The 25286-nt window shown below is 38.1% G+C and overlaps 1 protein-coding gene across 4 annotated transcripts in view; it reads right to left on the reverse strand.

Annotated features, from left to right (window-relative positions):
- The window catches only part of PIGG (phosphatidylinositol glycan anchor biosynthesis class G (EMM blood group)), a 108749-nt gene that overhangs the window by 71889 nt on the left and 11574 nt on the right, over positions 1-25286 (reverse strand). For all 4 annotated transcript variants that reach the window (XR_012477131.1, XM_074230114.1, XM_074230116.1 and 1 more), the window contains 4 exons: positions 21887-22096; positions 19202-19390; positions 18064-18205; positions 655-867 (listed from right to left, as the gene is read on the reverse strand). Coding sequence is in view for 3 of the 4 variants with exons in the window: in XM_074230114.1 (XP_074086215.1) it covers positions 655-867; positions 18064-18205; positions 19202-19390; positions 21887-22096 (754 nt within the window). In the remaining variant the exon portion in view is untranslated. The remainder of the gene's footprint in view (positions 1-654; positions 868-18063; positions 18206-19201; positions 19391-21886; positions 22097-25286) is intronic.

A 25286-nucleotide genomic window follows, 5' to 3' on the forward strand; every position in this document is an offset into this window, starting at 1 on the left:
TAGAACAATTTACTAACCATATATTTACTTTAGGCACCTCAATTACATATTTTTTTAATTCTCTCTACTACCGCTTTATCTGTCAGAACACAGGTTACTAACTTAAATAGCTCTAGATACTTAAAAACAAAAACACTGACCATAATCTACAAGCCACCTTTTCTCCCAATCGACTCGCTCTTCTCAGCAGATATGTTCCCTTTCCCCAGATCCTTTTTAGCCCTCCATTAATTTCTATTTCTTTTTCTCTTTCCTTTTCTTTATTTAGTGCTTGACAGTAATAAAGTTTAAAAACTGCTACAATATGCTTTACCCACTCTAACAGTAGCAAACTAATAGGCATATAAAAATTCACCTTCCCAATGGTTATTCCCTGAACACTGTCAGTCAACATTAAGTGCCACAAGGAGAAAAAGAAGGCCTGGCAAAACCTTCCCAAAAGTGACCCTAATGTAGATAATCTCATGCACAAAATTTGCTGATAGTGAGCGTGCCAGTTTAACAAAAAGAAGGCAACAGCAGCATTTGTACATAGAAAAACAAATGACTATGCCTCATTTCTATTCCCTTGGCCTCATAAGAAAACTGCTTTAGCAAAATGTCTGTGAGCTCAAAGGGAAGAGCAGTTCTTAAGAGAGAAAACTAGTGACTTGCCTTTCTCATACATTGGCACATTCTCTTGCAGCAGTCTGCTGAGTTGGACTAAATTTAAGTGCAGGAACCTCAGCTGTTCTCTCATTGTTGCTCCTTCTAAAACTGGAAATAAGAGACTCCCCACACTATTTTTTGGAATCGGCAAACCAAGACCTACTGCTAGCGTGGCAGCCAGATCAGTCTGCTGGACATGCTTTGGAGGTTGAAAGTCACCTAGAAAAATAAGAAAAAGAGTCAGTCCTGAATCAGAAGTCCTAATTCCATCTCTTGTGTTAACTAATTGTATGAACTAGGGCTACTCTCTGAATCTCTGGGGTCTCAGGTGCCATAACTGTAATAGAAGGAATTGGAGGAAATGATGTCTAAGACATGTTCCAACTCTAAAACTCTACCACTGTAAGATCCTCTACAATTTTCTAAAAAATTAATCAGTTTTGGGGCAGCTGGGTGGCACAGTGAATAGAGGACCAGCCCTGGAGTCAGGAGTACCGGAGTTCAAATCCGGTCTCAGACACTTAAATTACCTAGCTGTGTGGCCTTGGGCAAGCCACTTAACCCCATTGCCTTGGCAAAAAAAAAATTAATCAGTTTTCAAGCACAGAGGAAAGAAAGAGACACCTCATTCTATTCCTTTGCAATAGTGGGAGGTACATAGTATGACAAAGTACACATATTTTCATTTTTAATAAATTTTAAATAAATTAATTTGTCTTAATAATTTTTTCTTTCTTTTTTCCTTCAGACTATTATTTCTTTCTTTTTTTTAAAGTTTTTTTGTAAGACAATGGAGTTAAGTGGCTTGCCCAAGGCCACACAGCTAGGTGATTATTAAGTATCTGAAGCCATATTTGAACTCAGGTACTCCTGACTCCAGGGCTGGTGCTCTAGTCACTGCACCACCTAGCCACCCCTAGACTATTATTTCTTATATGGGAAGGCTCTCTGAGAACAGGAATAGGGAGGAACACTTTGAGAAAATAAAAATTTATTAAAAAATTTTTAAAACAATCATTTTTACTAAGTGAATTTCTAATAACTGGGACAATGCAAAATTCTAGCCCATTTAATTTAGGACTTAACTAACTAAACCTTGTATTCACTCCCCCCCACCCCAGCAGTTCTAACACAGTAGATTGCATACACATTGAGTTGCTTAATAAAGGTCTGTTGAATTGAATGAGGGCAAAATGATCTCACTTAATTCAATTCAATTAACATTTATTGAACACCCACTCCAATTCTGGCTTTGAAGCAGCAGAGGGATCAGGAAAGAATAAATGCAAGAGACAGCAATTGAGCTAAGCCTTGGAGGCTTCTGAAAGGGTTGATGATGAGGAGGGGGACAAGGAGAATGATCTGCATAAATGAAAGGAGAAAACAGTATATCAAGTGCAGAGACTAGCTTTAAGGTTGGATACATGCAGAGGAATGGAGTGAAAAAAAGACTGGAAATGTCCCTAGTTGTTTCAAATGATCATCTTCTGGAAGACATAATCAGAGTCAATGATTACAATCATAGTAAATGGGTCCTTTTACCCATTTCTAATTTAATATATTCAACATCTTACTTAAATAAGGTTTCTAAGGGATTATTATAACTGTAACTATTGTCTTCTCATCTACCTCTTTTTAATGCTGATTTTCATTTTTGCTCTAAGCTGTCTGCCTATACAGCATGATTCTGAAATGACTCCAAAAGTAACCAGTTAATTTCCAGACAAAATCAATTTCATTTTTTTTAAATGATGCTCAGGGCTTTCTAGATCTAAAACCTTCTGATTTTTTTTTGTTAAGAAAATATTCACAACATACTCTTCTAAACCCTCCTATCCTGTGCAATTTTTGTCCAAATCTTTTTATAAATCTGAGACTTTACAGGTCACCTTTTTTTTTTTTAAGGTTTTTGCAAGGCAGATGGGGTTAAGTGGCTTGCCCAAGGCCACACAGCTAGGTAATTATTAAGTGACTGAGACCAAATTTGAACCCAGGCACTCCTGACTCCAGAGCCGGTACTTTATCCACTGCGCCACCTAGCCGCCCCGACAGGTCACCTTTTAAAGAAGAGCGAGGCAGTTCTTGATAGTTATTGTGCCAGAGGGATTTGATCATGTGGGAGGTAAAGTGAACTGTGTCTATCAGTTACTTGTATGAAATCCTCCTTGACAAATGCATAAGAATCTCAACATTTGCTAGACATTTTCACCTCCTGATATTAAGGGCTGTTAAGGAATCTCCTGAACTTATCTTTTTGAGTTGCCATATTTTTCAGAAACACTGGACTTTAACCATGTAGGAGGCCCTGTCAAGGATGAAGCTCTCCCTGAGCTGACATAATATTTTGTTGCAACCCAAACTAGACTCCCTCTGTGAACTTGAAGTGCAAGAGAGGAGCCAATCAGTCTGTTCCAGGCTGGGATAATACTTATATAAGTCAGATCCTTTGCAGATAAGTAGATCCTATCTTTTGTTTTTAATTTAAATATTTTATTTACTTTTCTAACTACCTGCATCAGTAGTTTTCAACAATCATTTTTTTTTTGCAAAGTTTTGAGTTTTACATTTTTCTCCCTCCCTCCCACTTCCCCTTGACAGAAAGCAATCTAATATAGGCTCTACAAATATAACTATACTAAACATAAATCCATCTTAATCATGTTGTGAAAGAAGAATCAAATCCAAATTAAAAAAATAAACAATTAGAAAGAAAAAAGACATAATAAATAAGAGAGCTTTTAAAAACTGAAGATAGTAAGCTTTGGGCTACATTTACCTTCTCTGGATATGGATGGTATTTTCCATAACAAGTCTTTTAGAACTGTCTTTGATTACTGTAATGCTGAGATGAACAAGTCCTTTGTAGTTGACCATCATCCTATGCTGCTATTAGTGTGTATAATACTCTGGTTCTGCTCATTTCACTCAGTATCAGTTCATGCAAGTCTTTCTGGGTTTTTCCAAAGTCCTGTCCCTCATGATTTCTTACAGAATAATAATGTTCCATCACATTCATATACCACAATTTGTTCAGTCATTTCCCCAATTGATGAGGATCCTCTCAATTTCCAATTCTTTGCCACTATGAAAAGAGCGGCAATAAATATTTTTATACATGTGGATTTTTTACTCTTTTTCATGTAGATCCTATCTTCATAATCTAGCAATTCCCAAGGGAACTATCACTTTGCTCCTCCTTGTTGGGAGAGTCCTTCCTCTCCCATATTACACCCCCTACTGGTATCCCTTCCTCCCTTTATCCTATTACCGTTAAAATGTGAACTTCCAAAAAGACTGGGAACACTTTGGGTGCCCTATGTTTTTATTAATTTATTTATTAATGTTCATCCATTTGTACATGCTTATTTCCAAGTTACAAAATTTCCTCTACCCTCTCTTCCTACCCCCCCTCCCCTCAGCAGGGAACAGTCAGGTTAACATTTTTCATAAATATTTTGTTAAAACATGTTTACAAATTAGTTATTTTTGGTATGAGGAATTAAGATTAAGGGGAAAAGATACATAAGAGATAATTTTTATAGTGTTCATCAGATTCTGAATGGTTGTTTTTTGTTCTGTGTATTTTGTTTGTTTTTCTTCCCTGGTTGGGGATAAAGTCCATAACCAGTCAAATAAAGTTGTCCTAGCTCTCTGGAATACTGAGAGGAGCTGCTTCCACCAAGGTTGTTCATCTCATAATGTTGTTGTTGATATGTACACTGTTCTCTTGGTTCTACTCCCTTCACTCAGCATCAGATCCTGTAAGTCATTCCATGCTTCTCTACAGTCCAACCATTTATGGTTTCTTATATAACAATAGTATTCCATAGTATTCATGTAACATAACTTGTTAAGCCATTCCCCAATTGATAGGCATCCCCTCAATTTCCCAGTTCTTTGCCACTACAAACAGAGCTGTTATGAATATTTTGGAACATGTAGGACTTTGTCCATTTTTCATAATTTCTTCTGGATATAGACCTAGAATTAGAATTGCTGGGTCAAAAGGAATGAACATTTTTATTGCTCTTTGGGCATAGTTCTATATTGTTCTCCAGAAAGGTTGGATCTGTGCACAACTCCACCAGCGATGCATCAATGTCCCAATCCTCCAACAATCTTTCCAACATTGGTCAACTTCCCTTTTTTCTCATCTTGGCTAATCTAGTAGGTGTGAGATATTATCTTATTGTTAGTTTAATTTGCATTTCTTTAATCAATAGTGATTTGAAGCATTTTTTCATATCATTATATATAACTTTAATTTCTTCATTTGAAAACTGTCTGTTCATATCCTTTGACCATTTATCAATTGGAGAATGATTTATGATCTTATAAATTTGATGTAATTCTCCATATATTTTAGAAATTTATCAGAACTCCTGGTTGTGAAGATTGTTTACCAGCTTTCTGCTTTCCTTCTAATTTTGGCAGCATTGATTTTATTAGTGCAAAAACTTTTTAATTTAATATAGTCAAAATCATTCATTTTGCAGTTTATAATCTGCTCTAATTCTTGTTTGGTCATAAATTTATCCCTTTTTGGTAGATCAGATAGGTAAGAGTATTTTATACTCCATCTATGGTATCGATCTTTATGTCTAAATCCTGTACCCATTTTGACTTTATTTTGGTATAGGGTGTGATATATGGATCTATGCTAGTTTTTGCCATACTAATTTCCAGTTTTCCCAGCAATTTCTGTCAAATAGTGAGTTCTTATCCCAGAGGCTGATGTCTTTGGGTCTCACGTATGTTTATTTCTCTTGTAATAAATCTGGTTTTCCCATAAGTCCTGTGACATTGTGATTGCTTGTTGACAGATGCTGCTACATCATTATGTACTACTTGTGGAACACTTTCTTGACTGATATGATTCAAGAGACAAATTTCTATGGAATCTGTTTGTGCAGATGACATTATTTCCTTTGTGCTCCAAAGGGCACCTTTAACTATGACCAGTCTTCTCTGCTACATAAGATATCACTTTTCTCCCTTCTTCAGGCTGTTTCTCCTCATTTTGGAGGAAAGAACTTCTGATTTCTTCGCTGTCCAGGCTGACCTTGTTTACTACCCTGACCTTCTGTGATCTTCCTTCCCCTTTTCATGGACAGCCTGCTTCTCCCGTCGAGTTCCATTTTATCATCTTATTCATGTTGATCTAATGCTCTGGCTAAATTCTCTCACACTGTCATCATCTGCTGCCTGCTTTCTCCACTCTCCATCACAGACCTGGTTCCAGGGTCAGCCAGTGGACTCACATGGAGCAATTTACACAGCAAGAGTTCTTAGAACCTTTTCCAATTGATCTTCTTTTGCAGTGACACAGATAACTACTAGTCACTCTGAGATTCTGACAATGATTCTTTACTGACAGGAAAGAACTCTGTCATGTCAATGAGGTTGAAAGCGATGTGATTAAATGCTGTCAATGAAAATAAGTTCATATTCATAGGTGTTTCTCTGAAGGATTCTCTGGATGATGGAACCCATACTGTTCAAGTGCCTGTTATATAAGTAGCCTTGTGCTAGGTGATGAAGAAACATAAGATCTAGTCTGCATTCACATAGAATCAAGTCTAATGAGAAAATATGATGCAATGTTAAATAAGACAGTACAACTGTCTTAAAAATACAGAGCAGAAAAGTAAAAGCAGAATGTTTTTATGTGAGATCTAAATTATAAAACATCACTGCTGCCTGGGGAAGAGAGAAAATTACGGAAAACTTCCTGGAAAGATAGCCTATAAGAAGGGTTTGAAGGGTTAATTAAGACCACTTGGTTTAAAGAAATCAAAGAAAGAAGAACCCATATGTACAAAAAAATATTTATAGTAGCCTTTTTTGAACCACTGGGATAATCAATTAGAAAACAGCTGAAAAAACCATTATATGAATGTAACAGAATATTACTGTGCCAAAAAAATGATAAAAGGAACAATTTCTGAGAAACCTTGGAATATTTGATGCAGAATGAATACAGGATAATAAGGGAACAATTTAAAGAATAAGCATATATAAAAACAACTTTGAGGGGGCGGCTAGGCGGCACAGTGGATAAAGCACCAGCCCTGGAATCAGGAGTACCTGGGTTCAAATCTCAAATCCGGTCTCAGACACTTAATAATTACCTAGCTGTGTGGCCTTAGGCAAGCCACTTAACCCCATTGCCTTGCAAAAAACCTAAAAAAAACAACTTTGAGAGACTTGAGAATCCTGATCAATAGAAAGCCCATCTATGATTCCACTAATGAAGCATGCCACTCACTTCTTGCCTGAGGTGAAAGACTCAGGGTAAAGAACATAACATACACACCTACACACATATTCAAATATGTATACATAGACATATAAAATATTTTACATGTATAATATGGAAATCTGTTTTGCTTGACTGCACAGCTATTAGAAAAATTTTGCCTTTCTCAGTTGGGACGGGGTTGGATTTTTCTGAATGGATTTTTTTTATTGAAAAAATTAATTTTAAAAATATAGGCAGGGGGCGGAGCCAAGATGGCAACATGAAGGGATCCAGTCTTAGGAGCTCTCTGATAAAAACTCATAAACTAAGGACTCTAACTAAACTTTTGAGAGACAGAACCCACAAAGGGACCCAGTGAGGCAGTTCTCCTACTCAAGGTAACCTGGAAAAGAGCAGAAAGGCTCTGCTCCCCGGGCTGGCGGGGAGGCCGCCAGAGCTAAAGAACTTCAGCCTCCTGGAGGCAGCCCCAGGGCGCTGGGAGCCTGAGCTCACAGCAGCGGGGGAGTCTCCTGAGCTGCACCCCGGGGAGCAACAGCACAAAGTGGGGGAACAGCGGGGACCTCTGCCAGAGCAAGCACGTGGAGCCCAGCCCTCAGGGCACACAGCCAGCAGCCTGGTCTTTCAGCAGCCTAGACCCAGAAATAGAAACAGGTGGAGCCAGTAAGCAGAAGCCCCCAGGGCATGAGCCCATTGAGCTGAGGGAGGGGAGTGAAGAGAGACTGCAGAGCTCTGTCCTCTGCCTCTGTAACAGGACTCTGGAGCTCTGACCACATTCAGATCCTGATCGCAGTCTAGGCCCCCCTATAGAACAGCAGGGCCCCCCCCACCTCAGCCCTGTGGCAGAGCGGGGTGCTTATGGTCATTCACAGACCAGGAGGGAGGACAGAACCTCACACACTGAGATCCTTGTGGGAGTGTCCCAAAAGCTCAGGAAGCACCCCCCAAAAACAGGCTTAGGCTGGGAAAATGAACAAAGAAACAAGAGGAAGACCATTGAGAAATAGTTTGCAAATGAGCCCAAGAAGGATCAAAATACTCAGTCTGAAGATGAGGAAGCACAAGCTCCTGCATCTAAAGACTCCAAGAAAAACAGAAATTGGGTTCAGGCTATGATAGAGTTCAAAAAAGACTTTGAAGATCAAATGAGGGAGTTAGAAGAAAAACTGGGAAAAAAAAGAGAGATGCAGGAAAAACATGAAAATGAAGTCAGCAGCTTAGTCAAGGAAATCCAAAAAAATGCTGAAGAAAATAGCATGCTAAAAAACAGCTTAGGTCAAATGGATAAAACAGTTCAAAAAGTTATTGAGGAGAAGAATGCTTTAAAAAGCAAAATTGGCCAGATGGAAAAAGAGATAAGAAAACTCTCTGAGGAGAATAAATCCTTCAGACAAAGAATAGAATTCAGGGAGATTGATGAATTTAACAGAAATCAGGAATCAATACTTCAAAACCAAAAAAATGAAAAATTAGAAGATGATGTGAAATATCTCATTGAAAAAACAACTGATATGGAAAACAGACTTAGGAAAGATAATTTAAAAATTATTGGAATACCTGAAAGTCATGATCAGGAAAAGAGCCTTGACATCATTTTCAAAGAATTACTTCAGGAAAATTGCCCTGATATTCTAGAAGCAGAGGGCAAAATAGAAATGGAGAGAATCCACCGATCCCCCCGAGAAAGAGATCCCAAAAAACCAACCCCCAGGAATATTATAGCCAAGTTCCAGAACTCCCAAGTCAAAGAGAAAATATTACAAGCAGCCAGAAGGACAAAGTTCAAATATCATGGAGCTGCAGTCAGGATCACACAGGACTTAGCAGCAGCTACATTGGAAGCTCGTAGGGCTTGGAATACAATATACCGGAAGGCAAAAGAGCTTAGAATGCAGCCAAGAATGAATTACCCAGCAAGGCTGAATGTCCTCTTCCAGGGAAAAAGATGGAATTTCAATGAACCAGGGGAATTTCAAAGGTTCCTTTTGGAATGGCCAGAGCTGAACAGAAGGTTTGATCTTCAGATACAGGACTCAGGTGAAGCATGGAGATTGGAGGAGAGGGGGGGAAATATGAGTGACTTAATGAGGATGAACTGCATTATAGAAAAATGATACTGATAATATTCATATGAACCATCTCAGTTAATAGAGCAGGTAGAGGGAGCTTTTATAGTTGAAGCACAGGAGAAAGCTGAATTCGAAGATAAAATATGGTGTAAAAATGGAGTCAATAAGAAAAAAAGGGAAATGGAATGGGAGAAAGAAAAAGGAGAGGGGGAATAGTCCAAGCTATTTCACATAATGAGATTTTTTTTTATTACAATGAGCTATTGCAATGATATGGAAGGGGGGAGGCAAGGGGGAATGAGGGAACCTTTGCTCTCATCAGAGATGGCTAGGAGGGAAACAGCAAATATACTCAATGGGGTATAGACAACTGGAGTAAGAAGGAGGGGGGAGCAGGGGGAAGGGGTGGGGATGTGAATAAAGGAGGAGAGGATGGACCATGGGGGGACAGTGGTCAGATATAACACATTTTCTTTTTTTACTTCTTGCAAGGGGCTGGGATTGGATGACCTGCCCAGGACCATAGGGCCAGATGGATTCTGGGCCTAAGGGGTGGTATGGGGGCTCAGGGTTTCTTGGCCCCAGGACCAGGGATCTGTTTGCTGTGCCACTCAGCAACCCTACAGCAGAGTCAAGAGTGAAAGGAGAGAGAAAATATAGTACATGGTAGTGGAGAAATAAGAAAGGAGGAGTTGTGATCAGCAATGGCAACGCTGGAAAAATATGGAAGTAACTTTTGTGATGGACTTATCATAAAGAATGTGATCTGCTCACGACAGAGTTGATGGTGTTGGAACAAAGACTGAAACACATTTTTTGTTATTATTATTTGGGGGAGGGTGCAGGGCAAATGGGGCTGGGTGGCCTGCCTGGGGCCACATAGCAGGGTGATCATTGGGTGTCTGGGGCCGGATTTGGACCCAGGTGCTCCTGGCTCAAGGGCCAATGCTCTGTCTGCCACCCAGCCACCCCTACTATTATTACTATTTTATTTTATTTTGGGTCTTTTTTTCCCTTCTTTTTGGTTTTTGCAGGGTAGTGGGGATCGGGTGGCTTGCATGTCACATGGCTGGGTGATTATTGGGTTTACGAGGCTGGATGTGGACTCGGGTGCTCGTGGCTCCAGGGCTGGTGCTTCGTCCGTTGCACCACCTGGCCATACCTACAATTATTAGTATTATTTTTTTTAATTTTAATTTTTTTTCTCCCCCTTTACTTTCTTGCCCAAGCAAGTCTATCTATATTCATGGGGGGAGGGGTATTTTGTTTACTTGTAAACAAGTATATTTTATTAATGTAAAGAAAAACATTTGTATAAAATGAGAATAAAAAATAAATTAAAAAATAAAATAAATTATCTGTTCTTAAATAAATAAATAAATAAATAAATAAAAATATAGGCAAATAATTCAAAATGTGAGGTGACAGAAGAAATTCCAGATATAGGGAAAGTGTGAGCAAAGACTCAAAGGCAGACAATTCAGAGCATAAAAGAGGGATGGCAAATAACTTTGTTTGGATCCTGAAAAGATGAGGTGATACTACAAAGCTAAGATCTTAAATGACCACGCACTTGAATTTCTCTGGCCTCAGTTGCCCCAAATGTATAATGAAAGGATTGGACTAGATGGTCCCTCTTTAGATTGACTAAGTCCACAATCCTAGGGCTTTGGCCTTTTTTTATTTATTCCCCTTCAACCATGTTTTCCATACTATTTTTGCCTGCCCTCCCTAGGCCTACTTTCACAATGAAGTCACTGAGTATCAAAATACACTTTAAACTGAAGGATCTTTACAATTTCTTTGAGAATTTCTCCTCCCTAAAATATGATAGTCCAAAAGCTACAATGATCTTTATGGCAGTCATGCTTACACTCACCATGAAAAATGCAGGACAATAATACATGATCAAGCACCCCATGAAATGATGTTTCTAGCTGTTTTAGGGGCATGATAAACCTTTGCCATCACCTTCATTATTATCCTCTCCAAGGGGTCAGCTAGGTGGCACTGTGGATAGAGTACCAGTCCTAAAGTTGGAAGGATCTGAGTTCAAATAGGGCCTGAGACATCTGACACTTAAAAGTGACTTAGGCAAGTCGCTTAACCCTGATTGCCTCACATCCTGGGCCATCTCCAGTCATCCTGAATCATATCTGGCCACTGGACCCAGTTGGTTCAGGAGGAGAAAGTGAGGTTGGTGACTTAGCACAGCCTCCCCCCACCCCACTTAAATTCAATTCATGTGCTTTTCATGGTATCCCTCCCATGATGTTATAGCCTTCTTTGAGAATGAAGGACAAACATCTTCATCCTCTCCAAAGAAAGCTCATGAATCATTTTTGTACTGAGCTACAACTTCTGGTTTCACTTACAATGAGAATGTTAATATGCAAATAGTCTAGCATATTAACCTATTTGTTACTGAACAGAGATCTTGTATATAATCCTATCAGTTATTTTTATAGATGTTATAAAAACCATTTTTCCTAATAAAAACATCATGAAAAGGTTTCACAACTTTATAACCAATGCCACATCCAATCATGGCTTCTGAGAAATGATAGTAAAACATGTCTCCTGCCTTTTGGCAGAGAGGTGATTCTTAGCCTGCCCTACTCAATTAACTTTAATGGTTCTATTGCCTCTAAGATCAAACAAAAACCACTCTGATGAGCTTTGAAAGTTCTGTACAGATTGGCTCCAATCTGTCTTTCTGACTTCACTAGATATTATTCTCCATTCAAAACTTAATAATCGGTCCAAACCAGTCTTCTCTCTGTTCCATACAAATAACTTTCCATCTCTTGCACTGGCCATCACACATTCCTGGGATCATTTCGTACACACCTAGGCCTCATGGAGTCCATTTTTTCCTTTAGGATGCAGCTAAAACATTCTTCTACAAGAAGGTTTTTCCTGATCCTCACTTTCCCATCTAACTCTTCTGTATATAGTTGAATTTGTTAACTCCATATGGATCCTATGATCAACTTTATATTGATCCTGTGATAAATCTTAATCTTGTAATTAATTGATTTTTGTCCTGTAACTGCTTAAGTCATGGATCTTTGTCTCTGAACTTAATTGAACTGGCCTTTAATGGATTAAGGTTAAAAATCCAGCTCTCCTGCTCGAGGATTTTAACTGATCTTCAAGAAAACAAGTGAAAAGAAAAGGAGTCAGGCCTGATAGCTTTATTCCACCAACCTATATCTGGGCCACTATCTTATACCTGGACTCAAACAAAGAACTTCTTAGTCTCATGAGAAGAAGTCATTGCAAGCTCCCATTACCAAACTTCAAGCCAGTCATGTTGGTTCCTGAACCTCAACTCTGTACCATTCATATTGCCCTTAATCCTATGGCAGTATCAATCCTGCCCTGTTGTTTGCTCTGTACTTCCCAAAACCTATATACAGGGAATTACTCTTTTGTTTAGAATCTTGGACATTAATGAAGACAAGCAACCGATCTATTATTGACAGAGAGCACATCCTGCTAATAAATCCTATGTTGCGGAGATCTGCCTCAGTTTACCTTTTTGTTTAAATTCAAACATGATACACACACACACATATATATATGTATATATTGTATTTCTCTGTTGAAATGTAAGCTTATTGTGGGTAGGGACTGCTTTTTTTTCTTTGTACATGCATTCTCAGGGCCTGATACACAGTAGGCACTAATAAATACTTGATGAGTGACTGGAATGAAGTATATAGCTTCAGATATGGCTGTTGTGTTGAACTGTTTTATCTGACTATATTAATTTCTTATGAGGGAGAAGAAGGGGGTTGGGGGAATCATTGAGAAGTGACAGTGATACAAAAAAAAACACCCTAAAAAAAAAAAGAAAAAATCATCAATAAAACGTGAAAAATGGAAAAGAAAACCCATATTATCCTTAGTACTCACCATATTCTTTTTCACTACAATCACTACAGTGGTGAGAGGTGCCACAAAGGACTATATTATGTATTCTTTGTTTCATGGTTTGCTAAGGCCAAAGCATTAATCGTTTTCTAACAGTCAACCTGCTGGGTCCTGAATGTCTCTTTGTGTAGGCTGATCCACAGTCAGCAGGCAGTCTATTGCCAGGACCAGAACTCAAAGCTTTTCTAGTTTGGTCAAACTTGCCAGAGTTAGGATGCTGCCAGGAAGGTCTTTGACAATTCAGGCACCCCTCCATGCCATATGGAGGCATCAGAGGGAGATTTCTACAGAGCTATCCTTCTTTACTACTAACACTATCCAAAATTTAAAGAATTTCAAAAATCAATCTTACTCATCTTTCCTTCAACAGTAAGAGAAAAATCATTTCATCACATGCAACTGGTACTGAATTCTTTTAATTCAGTACTCCCTTTGTCTGAAAGTTCAGACAATTCTTAGTCTCACCTTTAAAAAAAATTTCACCCTCCTTACAGGGTGTCAACTAATCTACAACCCCTTTTAATGAAGCCAGTCATATCCCTGCTAAGACCACAGCTGGAGAATAAATTGGGAACATAAACTCTCTAAGAACCCTACAGGAAAAGGAAAGTAGCTGTCTGCAACCAATCCTCACTGGTGAGGAGAGTATAAAGGACTCCAACATGCAATCCAGCCCTCTGGTGTCATCTGTGATTTCTGGTGACCTAGTTAACTCAGGCCAGCTAACACTATTTTTAAAAATTCAGTTTTAGATAATGGAAACTTTCCCATAAATTGAAATTTTTCTTTCCCCTTCTAATCTAAGTAAGCTGCTTAGAAATCCTCAGGTTTTCCACAATATATATTAAAAACTCCCACTATTTCAATGGATCAGTGACCACAGAGATGGAACTGCTCTTTCTGATGCTGCTGACCACAACCCATCCATGTCTGCCTAGGCTGTGCAACACTTGTCCATATCTACTTCCAAATATCTTAGCAATAACTTTCAAATTTTACAACTCAACTTCAGACTCACAGGTACCTCAAAGCCCTAGTCTAACCCATTCAATTTTACAGCTAAAGAAACTCAAACCCAGAGAGGTCAAGTTTTTGCTCAATATGACAGCTAGAATCAGAGGTGGAGTTTGAACCCAGATTCTGACTCCTGAACCAGTCTTCTTTCCATAAGAAAAGACAAACTCTTGGAAGTGGGCGAGTGATTCCAAGTTCTGACCCCTAATTTTAATGTCCAAAGAGGCTCAGGAAAAATGTCAACTGAATTCAGTTCAGCAAGAATTTATTTTTTGCTTAACACTGTGGAAGCCACTTAAAGGAGATACAATGTTCAGTTCAAGTTATCAACCTTGCTTTTATGTAGCTTACATTAAATACACAATGAGCTTTGCTGCAGACACATATTAAGTGAATGAGAGGCCCAGCAAAGATTTATGTGAGGGGAGGCAAGTAAACAGCAAACAATGAGGAGGAAAAGCATTTGAGCTGGGTTTTAAGAGAGGACTCTACACAGAAGGACTATGACAAACTAAAGCACAGAGGCAAAAAACTGAGGAGTGAGGGGACAAAGGAGTCTAAATGAAAAACAGTAATGGGAGAAGCCAAGATGGCAACAAGAACAGATCGTGTCTTAGGCGCTCTCTCATAAAACTTATAAACTAAGGACTCTAAATTTTGGAGAACCCACAGAGGGACCCAGGGGGGTAGTTCTCCTACTTAAGGTAACCTGGAAAAGAGCAGAAAGGCTCTGCTCCCCAGGGTCGGAGGGGCGGCCTGCAAGAGCGAAAGAACTTCAGCCTCCCAGGGCGCTGGGAGCCACAGCTCACAGCAGCAGCAGGGGAGTTTCCTGAGCTACACCCTGCGGAGCACCAGGAACAAATTGGGGAAACAGTGGGGAGACCTCTGCCAGAGAGAGCATGTGAAGCTCAGCCCTCAGGGCACAAAGAGAACAGCATGGCCACCAGAGCCAGCATGGCCACCACAGCCGAGTTCCAGGAACAGAAGCAAGCAGAGCCAATAAGCAGGAGCCCCCAGGGCATGAGCCCATTGAACCTAGGGAGGGGAGTGAAGAGAGACTGCAGAGCTCTGTCCTCTGTCCCTGGAACAGGACTCTGGGGCTCTGACCACATTCAGATCCTGATTGCAGTCTAGCCCCCCCCACATCAGCCCTGTGGCAGAGGGGGGCGCATATGGTCATTCATAGACCAGGAGGGAGGACAGAGCCTCACACACTGAGACCTTTGTGGGAGTGTCCCAAAAGCTCAGGAAGCACCCCAAAACCAGGCTAAGGCTGGGAAAATGAGCAAGCAGAGGAAAAAAGAGGAACACCATTGAGAAATATTTTGCAAATGAGCCCAAGAAGGATCAAAATGCTCAGTCTGAAGATGAGGAAGCACAAGCTCCTGCATCTAAAGACTTCAAGAAAAACAGAAATTGGGCTCAGGCTATGACAGAGCTCAAAAATGACTTTGAAAATCAAATGAGGGAGTTAGAAGAAAAACTGGGAAAAGAAATGAGAGAGATGCAGGAAAAACATGAAAATGAAGTCAGCAGCTTAGTCAAGGAAATCCAAAAAAAAAAATGCTGAAGAAAATAGCATGCTAAAAAACAGCTTAGGTCAAATGGATAAAACAGTTCAAAAAGTTATTGAGGAGAAGAATGCTTTAAAAAGCAAAATTGGCCAGATTGGAAAAGAGATAAAAAGACTCTCTGAGGAGAACAAATCCTTCAGACAAAGAATAGAACTCAGGGAGACTGATGAATTTACCAGAAACCAGGATTCAATACTTCAAAACCAAAAAAAATGAAAAATTAGAAGAAAATGTGAAACATCTCATTGAAAAAACAACTGATATGGAAAACTGACTTAGGAAAGATAATTTAAAAATTATTGGAATACCTGAAAGTCATGATCAGGAAAAGAGCCTTGACATCATTTTCAAAGAATTACTACAGGAAAATTGCCCTGATACCTAGAAGCAGAGGGCAAAATAGAAATGGAGAGAATCCACCGATCCCCCCGAGAAAGAGAACCCAAAAAACCAACCCCTAGGAATATTATAGCCAAGTTCCAGAACTCCCAAGTCAAAGAGAAAATATTACAAGCAGCCAGAAGGACACAGTTCAAATATCGTGGAACTGCAATCAGGATCTCACAGGACATAGCAGCAACTACATTGGAAGCTTGTAGGGCTTGGAATATCATATACCAGAAGGCAAAAGAGCTTAGAATGCAGTCAAGAATGAACTACCCAGCAAGGCTAAATGTCCTCTTCCAGGGAAAAAGATGAACTTTCAATGAACCAGGGGAATTTCAAATGTTCCTGTTGGAATGGCCAGAGCTGAACAGAAGGTTTGATCTTCAGATACAGGACTCAGGTGAAGCATAGAGATTGGAGTAGAGGGGGGAAATATGAGGGACTTAATGATGATGAACTGCATGTATTCCTGTATTGAAAAATGACACTGATAATACTCATATGAACCTTCTCAGTTAATAGACCAGGTAGAGGGGAGATTTTATAGATGAAGCACACGAGAAAGCTGAATTTAAAGATAAAATATGGTGTAAAAATGGAGTCAATAGAATAAAGGTAAATGTAATGGGAGAAAGAAAAAGGAGAGGGGGAATAGGCCAAGATATTTCATATAATAAGATTTTTCTTTATTACAATGAGCTATTGCAATGATATGGAAGGGGGGAAGGCAAGGGGGAATGAGGGAATCCTTTCATCAGAGGTGGCTAGGAGAGGAAACAGCATATATACTCAATGGGGTATAGACATCTGGAGTAAGAAGGGGGGGACAGGGGGAAGGGGGGTGATGTGAGTGATGGAGGAGAGAATGGACCATGGGGGGAGAGTGGTAAGATATAACACATTTTCTTTTTTACTTCTTGCAAGGGGCTGGGATTGGAAAGACTGTCCGAGACCATAGGGTCAGGTGGATGCTGGGCCTAAGGGGTGGTATGGGGGCTCAGGGCCTCTTGGCCCCAGAGCTGGGGGTCTGTCTACTGTGCCACTCAGCTACCCTACAGCAGAGTCAGAGTGAAAGGAGAGAGAAAATATAGTACATGGTAGTGGAGAAATAAGAAAGGAGGGAGTTGCGATCAGCAATGGCAACGGTGGAAAAATATGGAAGTAACTTTTGTGATGGACTTATCATAAAGAATGCGATCCACCCGTGACAGAGTTGTTGGTGTTGGAACAAAGACTGAAGCACATTTTTTATTATCATTATTATTATTTTGGGGGGGGTACAGGGCAAATGGGGCTGGGTGGCCTGCCTGGGGCTGCATAACAGGGTGATCGTTGGGTGTGTGAGGCTGGATTTGGACCTGGGTGCTCCTGGCTCAAAGGCCAATGCTCTGTCAGCCACCTGGCCATCCCTACTATTATTACTATTTTATTTTATTTTGCGTCTTTTTTTTTTCTTTTTTGGTTTTTGCAGGGCAGTGGTGTTGGGGTGGCTTGCATGTCACACAGCTGGGTGACTGTTGGGTGTACGGGGTCGGATGTGGGCTTGGGTGCTCATGGCTCCAGGGCTGGTGCTCCATCTATTGCACCACCTGGTCATACCTACAATTACTACTATTATTTTTTTTATTTTAATTTTTTTTTCTCTCCCCTTTACTTTATCGCTCAAACAAGTCTATATTTATGGGGAGGAGGGTTATTTCATTTACTCTTAAACAAGAATATTTTATTAATGTATAAAAAATTATTTGTACAAAATGAGAATAAATATTAAATTAAAAAAAAGAAAAACAGTAATTATGTATTTTGTCTGGGACATAGAGTATGTAGGAAATAAGGCAGTGAAAAGGGTGGGAAGAGGAATTAAGACTGCCAGGCTAAAATTTCCCTGGCAGGCAACAAGAAGCTGCTGAAGGATGTGAGGAAGTACAGACCTATAATGTAGTCATGCATGAGGAAGAGGAACCAGGCAGGGACACTAAGGATAGCTGTAATATCCAAGTCTATATGGAGTGATAGCAATGGTAACAGAGAGGAGGGTTGAATAGTCAGAGATTGCAGAGGCAAAGTGGTAAATGGTTTAAGAAAAATTTACTTCAAAAATAGACCATGAGACATACATTATATAAAAATGCACTGCTATAAATTTAACCAAAGAAATTTTCAAAATTCTTACCACTTTTCCTTTGAAATGCAGAGCTGATCAAAACCAGAGGTGTGCTCACTTCCTCTACTGAAGAGGCTCCATGGCCTCCAGTTTCAGCCATCCCATGATCTCCACAAAGGACTAATAAATGGGGCAAAGAAGCTTCTCTCTCCTACAATTAAAAGGATAAATTTCTTAACTGCATTACCTCAGGAACCAATGGGATTGTTCTAATATAATTCCTAAAGGTCTTAGGGATTTGGAGCTCTCCAACTCTAATATTCATCAACTCTATAGAGCTCCTGATTAATAACTGTGGAAACACCACAGAAGAGTAAAGTTTAAGAGAAACTATATTCTAGGTGGATTGGTGATTCCAAGGCATAATGGAAATACTAAGAAATAGGAAAACAATTCCTCTGACATGGGTGTGGGAACAGAAAAGACAGTCCTCCTAAACAGGTGGAGAAGAGCAATCTGAAGGCCTTTGTGCATTAATGAAATAGGGAGTAACCATATGAAGGGGGGCTTTTCTATATTGGGTGAAAAACTCTCTCTCTCTCATGTAGGCAAGGCTATCCTTCACTGAAACACTACAAATTTACTCCATTAAAATGGTCAGCTGCTTTGATATACAGAGACTCTAATAGCAGATGGACTATAAAGAGTATGGATTGAACCCCCAAATCCAGGTCTAAATGAATCAATAGTGTACCCAGAATTCAGACATACTTAACATCATGACAAATTTCCATATTAATATAATGTGAATGTGTCTAAAAAGGTCTTCAAAATAAAAGCATTTGTGAAAGAAACCAACCCTATGATCCCACAGCACTTGCAATATATTAGAGAAGCTTGGGAGAAAGAACTATACTAAAGAAATAAGTACATAAGCAATCCCAAATGACTGAAGGGTCTTAATTCACGCCATCCTTAACCAAATGGTTTTTTACCCATAATGTACAAGGCAAAAATTCTCTCTGAAAATGTAGTAAGATTCAGGAATATTAATGCTTACCTAAAGAATATATGCCTGGCATATGTGAAATAAGAGGCAAAATGTGAAACTAGAGATTTCTTATTAGGTCTCTTTCTTCTTAAAAAACCAAAGAGCAATTGGAAAAAACTGATCACCCCCAGAACAAGTGCCCCCAAAGTAGCTTACCTTGGACAACAATGAAATGTGGATCTTCTTTAGGATGTAATCCATCTCCTTAAGCTTTGGTCCCACCAGAGGACTATGGGGCCCAGTCAGGTGACCAATATGATCCAATCCTAGGTAGTGAAGTATCAGCATGTCCCAGTCTTCCCTTTTTAATACATTATCCAAATGCCTCGTAATATTGTCATCAACCTGTAGAAGAAAGGAAAAAATACCATTAGAGGCTCTAATTTCCCTTCTCCTTTTCCTCAGTGGGTGAAAATGAAATAATGGACTGAATTATACTCTTCTAATACAATGAAATAAGACTTGTAATATTAGATCAAAAGAATAGAACCTTTTTCAGTTTTTAGGTTTCAATTGAAATGATTTGTTCATGAAAGTCAAGAGTAATACCAGGTTTATTAACACCAACACTGGTGATGCTGTAGGATGATAATTCAGGGAGAATTATGACTGCCAAAAAAAATCAATATTGTGAATGACCCAAAGGGCAACAAGAAACACAAAGTGGATCTAAACAAGCAAGCTGTAAGGAGCAGGATCTTGGTGGAGGCTTACATACAAGTAGTGGTATTAAAATATTAAGGGGAAAAACTGAAACAGAGGAATTAAAGGGGCAAGGAACCTACTCACATTGGGAATGGGTTAAAGAGGGAACACTGCATATCCATATCAATACAGAGGAAGAAATGAAGGGAGATTAGGGAGGGTAATGAGTTAAGAGAGTTAAGGGAATAGGATAAAAGAGTATTGAGAAGATAAATGGGGGATATAGAAGGGTATGCAAGGGAGGTATTCTTTGAAGGGCAGTTGATTAAGAAACAGGAGGGCAAGGTTGCAAGTAAAGTAGAGGAGTGAGGAAGGACTGTTGCTTTCAGGAAATGTTATGGAAAGGATAGGCACAAATCAAATATATATCTATGAAAACATGTGTATATGTATCTATATATCTATGCATATATCTGGCTGTGTATATATGTATAAAACATGTGTATATAAATATATAAAATATGTACAAATATGAAAAATTGTCTATATAGATGCATATGTGTATACATAGGTATAAATATGTGTGTATATTTACATATACCTCTCTCTCTCTCTCTCTCTCTCTATATATATATATATACACACACACACACACACACACACACACACACCATGCTTAATTGCTTAATTACGCCATTTTAGGGGGAAGTGGGAGGAAAAAAAATTAAGTTAACAGCATACAGCAGAGAATAGGAAAAAACCTTTAAGTAAAGAAAAGATGGACAATTACACACAATGTGTAATATTTATTATATAGGCTTTCTTGAAATCAAAACTTATTTTATATTTTTTATTTTTATATTACGAATTCCCTCGTATTTTGCTGTACATATAACAATGATTGTTTTTTGTTTTGTAAAATAAAAAATTGGGTTAAAAGATAATGAAAAATATTAGTTCTGAAAAAAATATTAAGGATAAACATGACCTAAAAAGGAAATGTGTTGGTCACATAGTGAGACCAAAGGATAATATCTGAGTCCTGTACTGGTGGTCTCTAGAGAAGGTTAAAGATCTGAATCACAGTCATTTATCACTCCTGAAACCTTGGGCTAGTCACATCCTCTCTGGTCCTTATTTGTCAATGAGGGAGTTAGACTAGATAATGGCCAAGACCTTGTTAACTCTGAATTTATTTTTCTAAAACCAAGATAATATTTCCAGTGTATTTAGTAGATTCTGTATATTACATCTATGAAAAAAGGCACAATTGCAACCTGAACTATGGGAAGGACTAACCCTATCAAAAGGACTACTGTTACTTCAAGGTAGTAACTCAGAGAATGAAAATGTACAGTTCTAAGTGAAAGTAAAACCATTTCTAAAGTTGTTTACTACCAAATCAATGCAATGATTTTTATTAATAGCACCAACAATTTTATTAGCAAGGATTTCAGTCAAAATAAGCAATTTATTTTGAACAAATCTGATTTAGAGTCAGGATCATTTGAATTTCTTGAACTCTGAATTCAGCCTCTCTCAGCCTTAGTTTCTTCATCTGGAAAATGGGTATATTGTAAGAATCAAATATATAATATATATATATATATATATATATATATATATTATATATATAATATATAAAGTTATCAGCAAACCTTAAAGTATTATATAAATGTAATTACTATGATTATCATTATTATTTCACAGGATGCAAAACAGAGAATTAGGTCCCAAACTGTTACTTACATTAAGAGGAAGGAAACAATGATTTGTTATTATTATTGAAGATGACGATAAAAATAGCAATACTAGCTAGCATTTACAGAACACCTACTATATAACAGACACTGTGAACTTTACAAATATGATCTCAATTGAACCTCACAACAACTCTAGGAGGTAGATGCTATAATTATCCCAATTTTACATATAAGGAAACTGAGGCACAGAAGTTAAGTGCCCTACTTAGATCACACAGTGAGCATCTGAGGCTACTGGTTGCCCAAGTACCAATCTAGCTAATTCAGAAGTATACCAGTTGGCTAGTCATTGGCTAATAAAATTTTTTGCCAAGGAAACTGTCTATTAAGTTATAAAGAACTTGAAATCTGCATGAGTGGAAGAAGTACTCATACTGAAGAAATAATGGGTCCTTAATATACTGAATTTAATTTGCTTTATTAAATCACTCACCTCTCTAAAATCTGACACAAAAAAGGAGGTCGTTCCATCATATTCTATAAAATGCTTTGGGAATAACTTAATCCAGGTATCATCTCCATAAAATATGATTCTTTTCCCAGCTGTTTTTGCCTGCCCAATGAGATTGTCTTCCAGCAATACAGGAGAATTAAAGTTCATAACAGCATCAATAAAGCCAGGGATGCTTCCTGTCATTAGGGCCTGTGTAGGAGGAAACATTTAAAAATTAGCTTACAAAATCATGGACTCTCTGACACAGATAATATTAGGTAACAATTATAAAACGATTTAAGGTTCAGGAAGATTTTCTTCACAACCACCCTGGAAGGTGGGGTGAGAAAGTTTCAATCTCATTTTACAGATGAAGAAAATGAGGTCCTAAAAGGATGTAACCCAGGATTTTTGCAATATTATCATATTGCTTCCCCAAGAGAAAAAAAAAGGTTATCTAGTCCATTTCTCTCCCTTTACAAACAGGTAAAATAAATTTCAGAATGGGGACATGATTTGCCAACAGTCCTACAGTTAAATCATGGTGAGCTGGTCATGGAATCCTGGACTGACTCACATTTCATACTCTCCTACTTTACTATCCTGGGACCCAAGGGCAGCAAAACTAGAGCCAAAGGGTCTTCAACACCAGAATAATGAGCAAAGACTTTATCTTGTGGGTAATAGTTCTCCATCAAAGATTTATAAACAACAATGTGACATGGTATAGAAGCAATTTTTTTGGTTTTTATTTATTTATTTTGAATTTTACAATTTTTCCCCTAATCTTGCTTTCCTCCCCTCCCCCCACAGAAGGTAGTCTGTTAGTCTTTACATTATTTCCATGGTGGTATAGAAGCAATTTTAAAAGACTAATGAGAATGGAACATAGGATAAGAACAGGAAGATAAAGGCTTCCCGGTTGAACTCCTCTAGTGTGGGCAGTTTCCACATTTCATCCAATGCATCCAACATGTATTGGAGAAATGGGAGCCCAATGATGTAAAATGCTGCAAAGGTTTTCAGACCAAACTTCACTAAGTTTACTGAACTTAAAAAATATGTGTGTGTGTGTGTGTGTGTGTGTGTGTGTGTGTGTGTGTGTGTGTGTAATAGGGAAAGCCTCAGGAGGGTTGGGGTTGCAATATATATATAAATATAAATAGGAACTCAAAGGGTATATACAGTTTTATAGCCTTTATAGCCTTTGAGCATAGTTCCAAATTGTTGGCTGAATCAGTTCCCAACTCCATCAAAAGTGCATTATTGTCCCTAATTTTTTTCACATCCACTCCAACATTGGTCATTTTCCTTTTATGCCATTTTAGCCTCTCTGATGGATATGCACTTTTCTAATCAAATAGAGGTTTAGAGCATTTTTTCATGACTGTAGAGATAGCTTTAATTTTTTATCTGAAAACTGCTTATTCATATTCTTTCATCATTCATCACTTAGGGAATGACATTGCTCTAAATTTGACCCAGTTCTCTATATACTTGAGAAACGAAGCTTTTATCCAAGATATATGCTATAAAAATTTTCCCAGTTTTCTGCTTTCCTTCTAATTTTAGTTGCATTGGTTTTATTACTATATCCACTTTTTTTGTCTTCTGGCAATAAATGATTAAAATGAAAATATTTTACATGATTGCACATATATAACCTTTAATTAGAATACTTATTGGCTCAGGGAGGGGGGAGAAAGGAGGGAGGAATAGAATTTGGAATTCAAAACTTAAAAACTCAACAAATATTAAAAATTGTTTTTATGTAATTGAGAGAAATATTTTAAAAAATAAAACATTTTTAAAGATATCAATAAAACTGAATATGTGTACACACACACATATACATATATACATATATATATATATATATATATATATATATATATATATATATATATATATATATATATAGTAAAGCAGATCATTTTAGAGTGAGTCCTATTTAATAAATTGAGAGCTAGGTTCTCAATCTAGTCCTTGACCAAGACCTGATCATTTCACTGTTTGGTGCTCAGCCCTCTAGTCCTTCCATGACTAAGTATTGCCATTTTATCTTTGCAGTCAGCATAGTGACTTTCAACAATCACTCAACAACCTACACCAAGCTTTCTTATTCTGATTTCTATAAACTTATTTTTTACATAAACTGATAATTATGTTTCAGTGTATGGGTTTTTTTTATGCATTTAAAAACATGATTCTGAGATGGGTTCCTAGGTTTCCCCAGCCTGCCTGCCCAAGGGCTCCATGAAGCCAAAATGCTACTCCTTATTCTAGATAAAATGCTATACTTTCTTCCACTTCTGTGTCTTTGCTAATGGCATTCACCATACTTAAATATCAACCCAACCCAACTCTGACTTTCCCCATTCCCAATGCCTTATCTAACAAATTGCCATCATTTAAATTATGTCAACTCAAAAGTCATTTCCCACAGGAAACTTTTCTTAATTTATCCTACCATGATCTTGGCACCTTAGACTTCCCATAAGCACTTTTATTTTGAGCCTCTTCGATGTACGTATAATACATTATTATGTATCATAGTTCGGTGTGTATGTATCTTCTTCCCCTCTGGAATATAATTTGAGGACAGGAAGTACATTTATCCAAACTTTCTCCCTTGCAGAGCTTAATACATCATCCTAAACACAGAAAGCATTTAAACATTTGTTTGCTGCACTAAATTTTGAAAGAGTGAGAATCATAGAAATTATTAAAAAGTTATAAAAACAAATCACAACTATAAATCTCTAAAATTGTATAAAATATTTTTAAATGCTCCAAGTCATAGAATTATAGAGTATCAGAGAGGAGGAAACTTAAAAACCATCTAGTCTGACCATCTCATTGGGGGCGGCTAGGTGCCATAGTGGATAAAGCACTGGCCTTGGAGTCAGGAGTACCTGGGTTCAAATCTGGTCTCAGACACTTAATTACCTAGCTGTGTGGCCTTGGGCAAGCCACTTATAACCCCATCTGCCTTGCAAAAACCTAAAAAAAAAAACGAAACAAAACTGAGAATATTGGAACTGAAAGTCACAGTTAGTTTCACTGAAAAAGAGAATTAGAATCCAGATCATCTAATGCCTAATTCAATGCTATTTCTACTAAACCACAAGGGCTCCCTTTAAAAGTCTTATAAAATTGGTAAAGGTGCTCTGTTGATATACAATTGTACTCATGTCTCCAAGATACTATCAAAGCATACACTGGGTACATAGCATAATTGTCATAAATTTAACCTAAATATGCCATTTAATTTATTTTGCTTGCCTTCTTCATCCCAAGGAATTTGGGAAGGTGAACTGGAAGGCCCCTAATCCTTTTAAAATGCCATCCAGGGAAGTCTTGCTAATTCTCTCACAAAAAATTCCTTGCAGCAAACAAA

This window comes from Macrotis lagotis, chromosome 3 (genome assembly GCF_037893015.1).
Source record: "Macrotis lagotis isolate mMagLag1 chromosome 3, bilby.v1.9.chrom.fasta, whole genome shotgun sequence".
Lineage (NCBI taxonomy): Eukaryota > Metazoa > Chordata > Mammalia > Peramelemorphia > Peramelidae > Macrotis > Macrotis lagotis.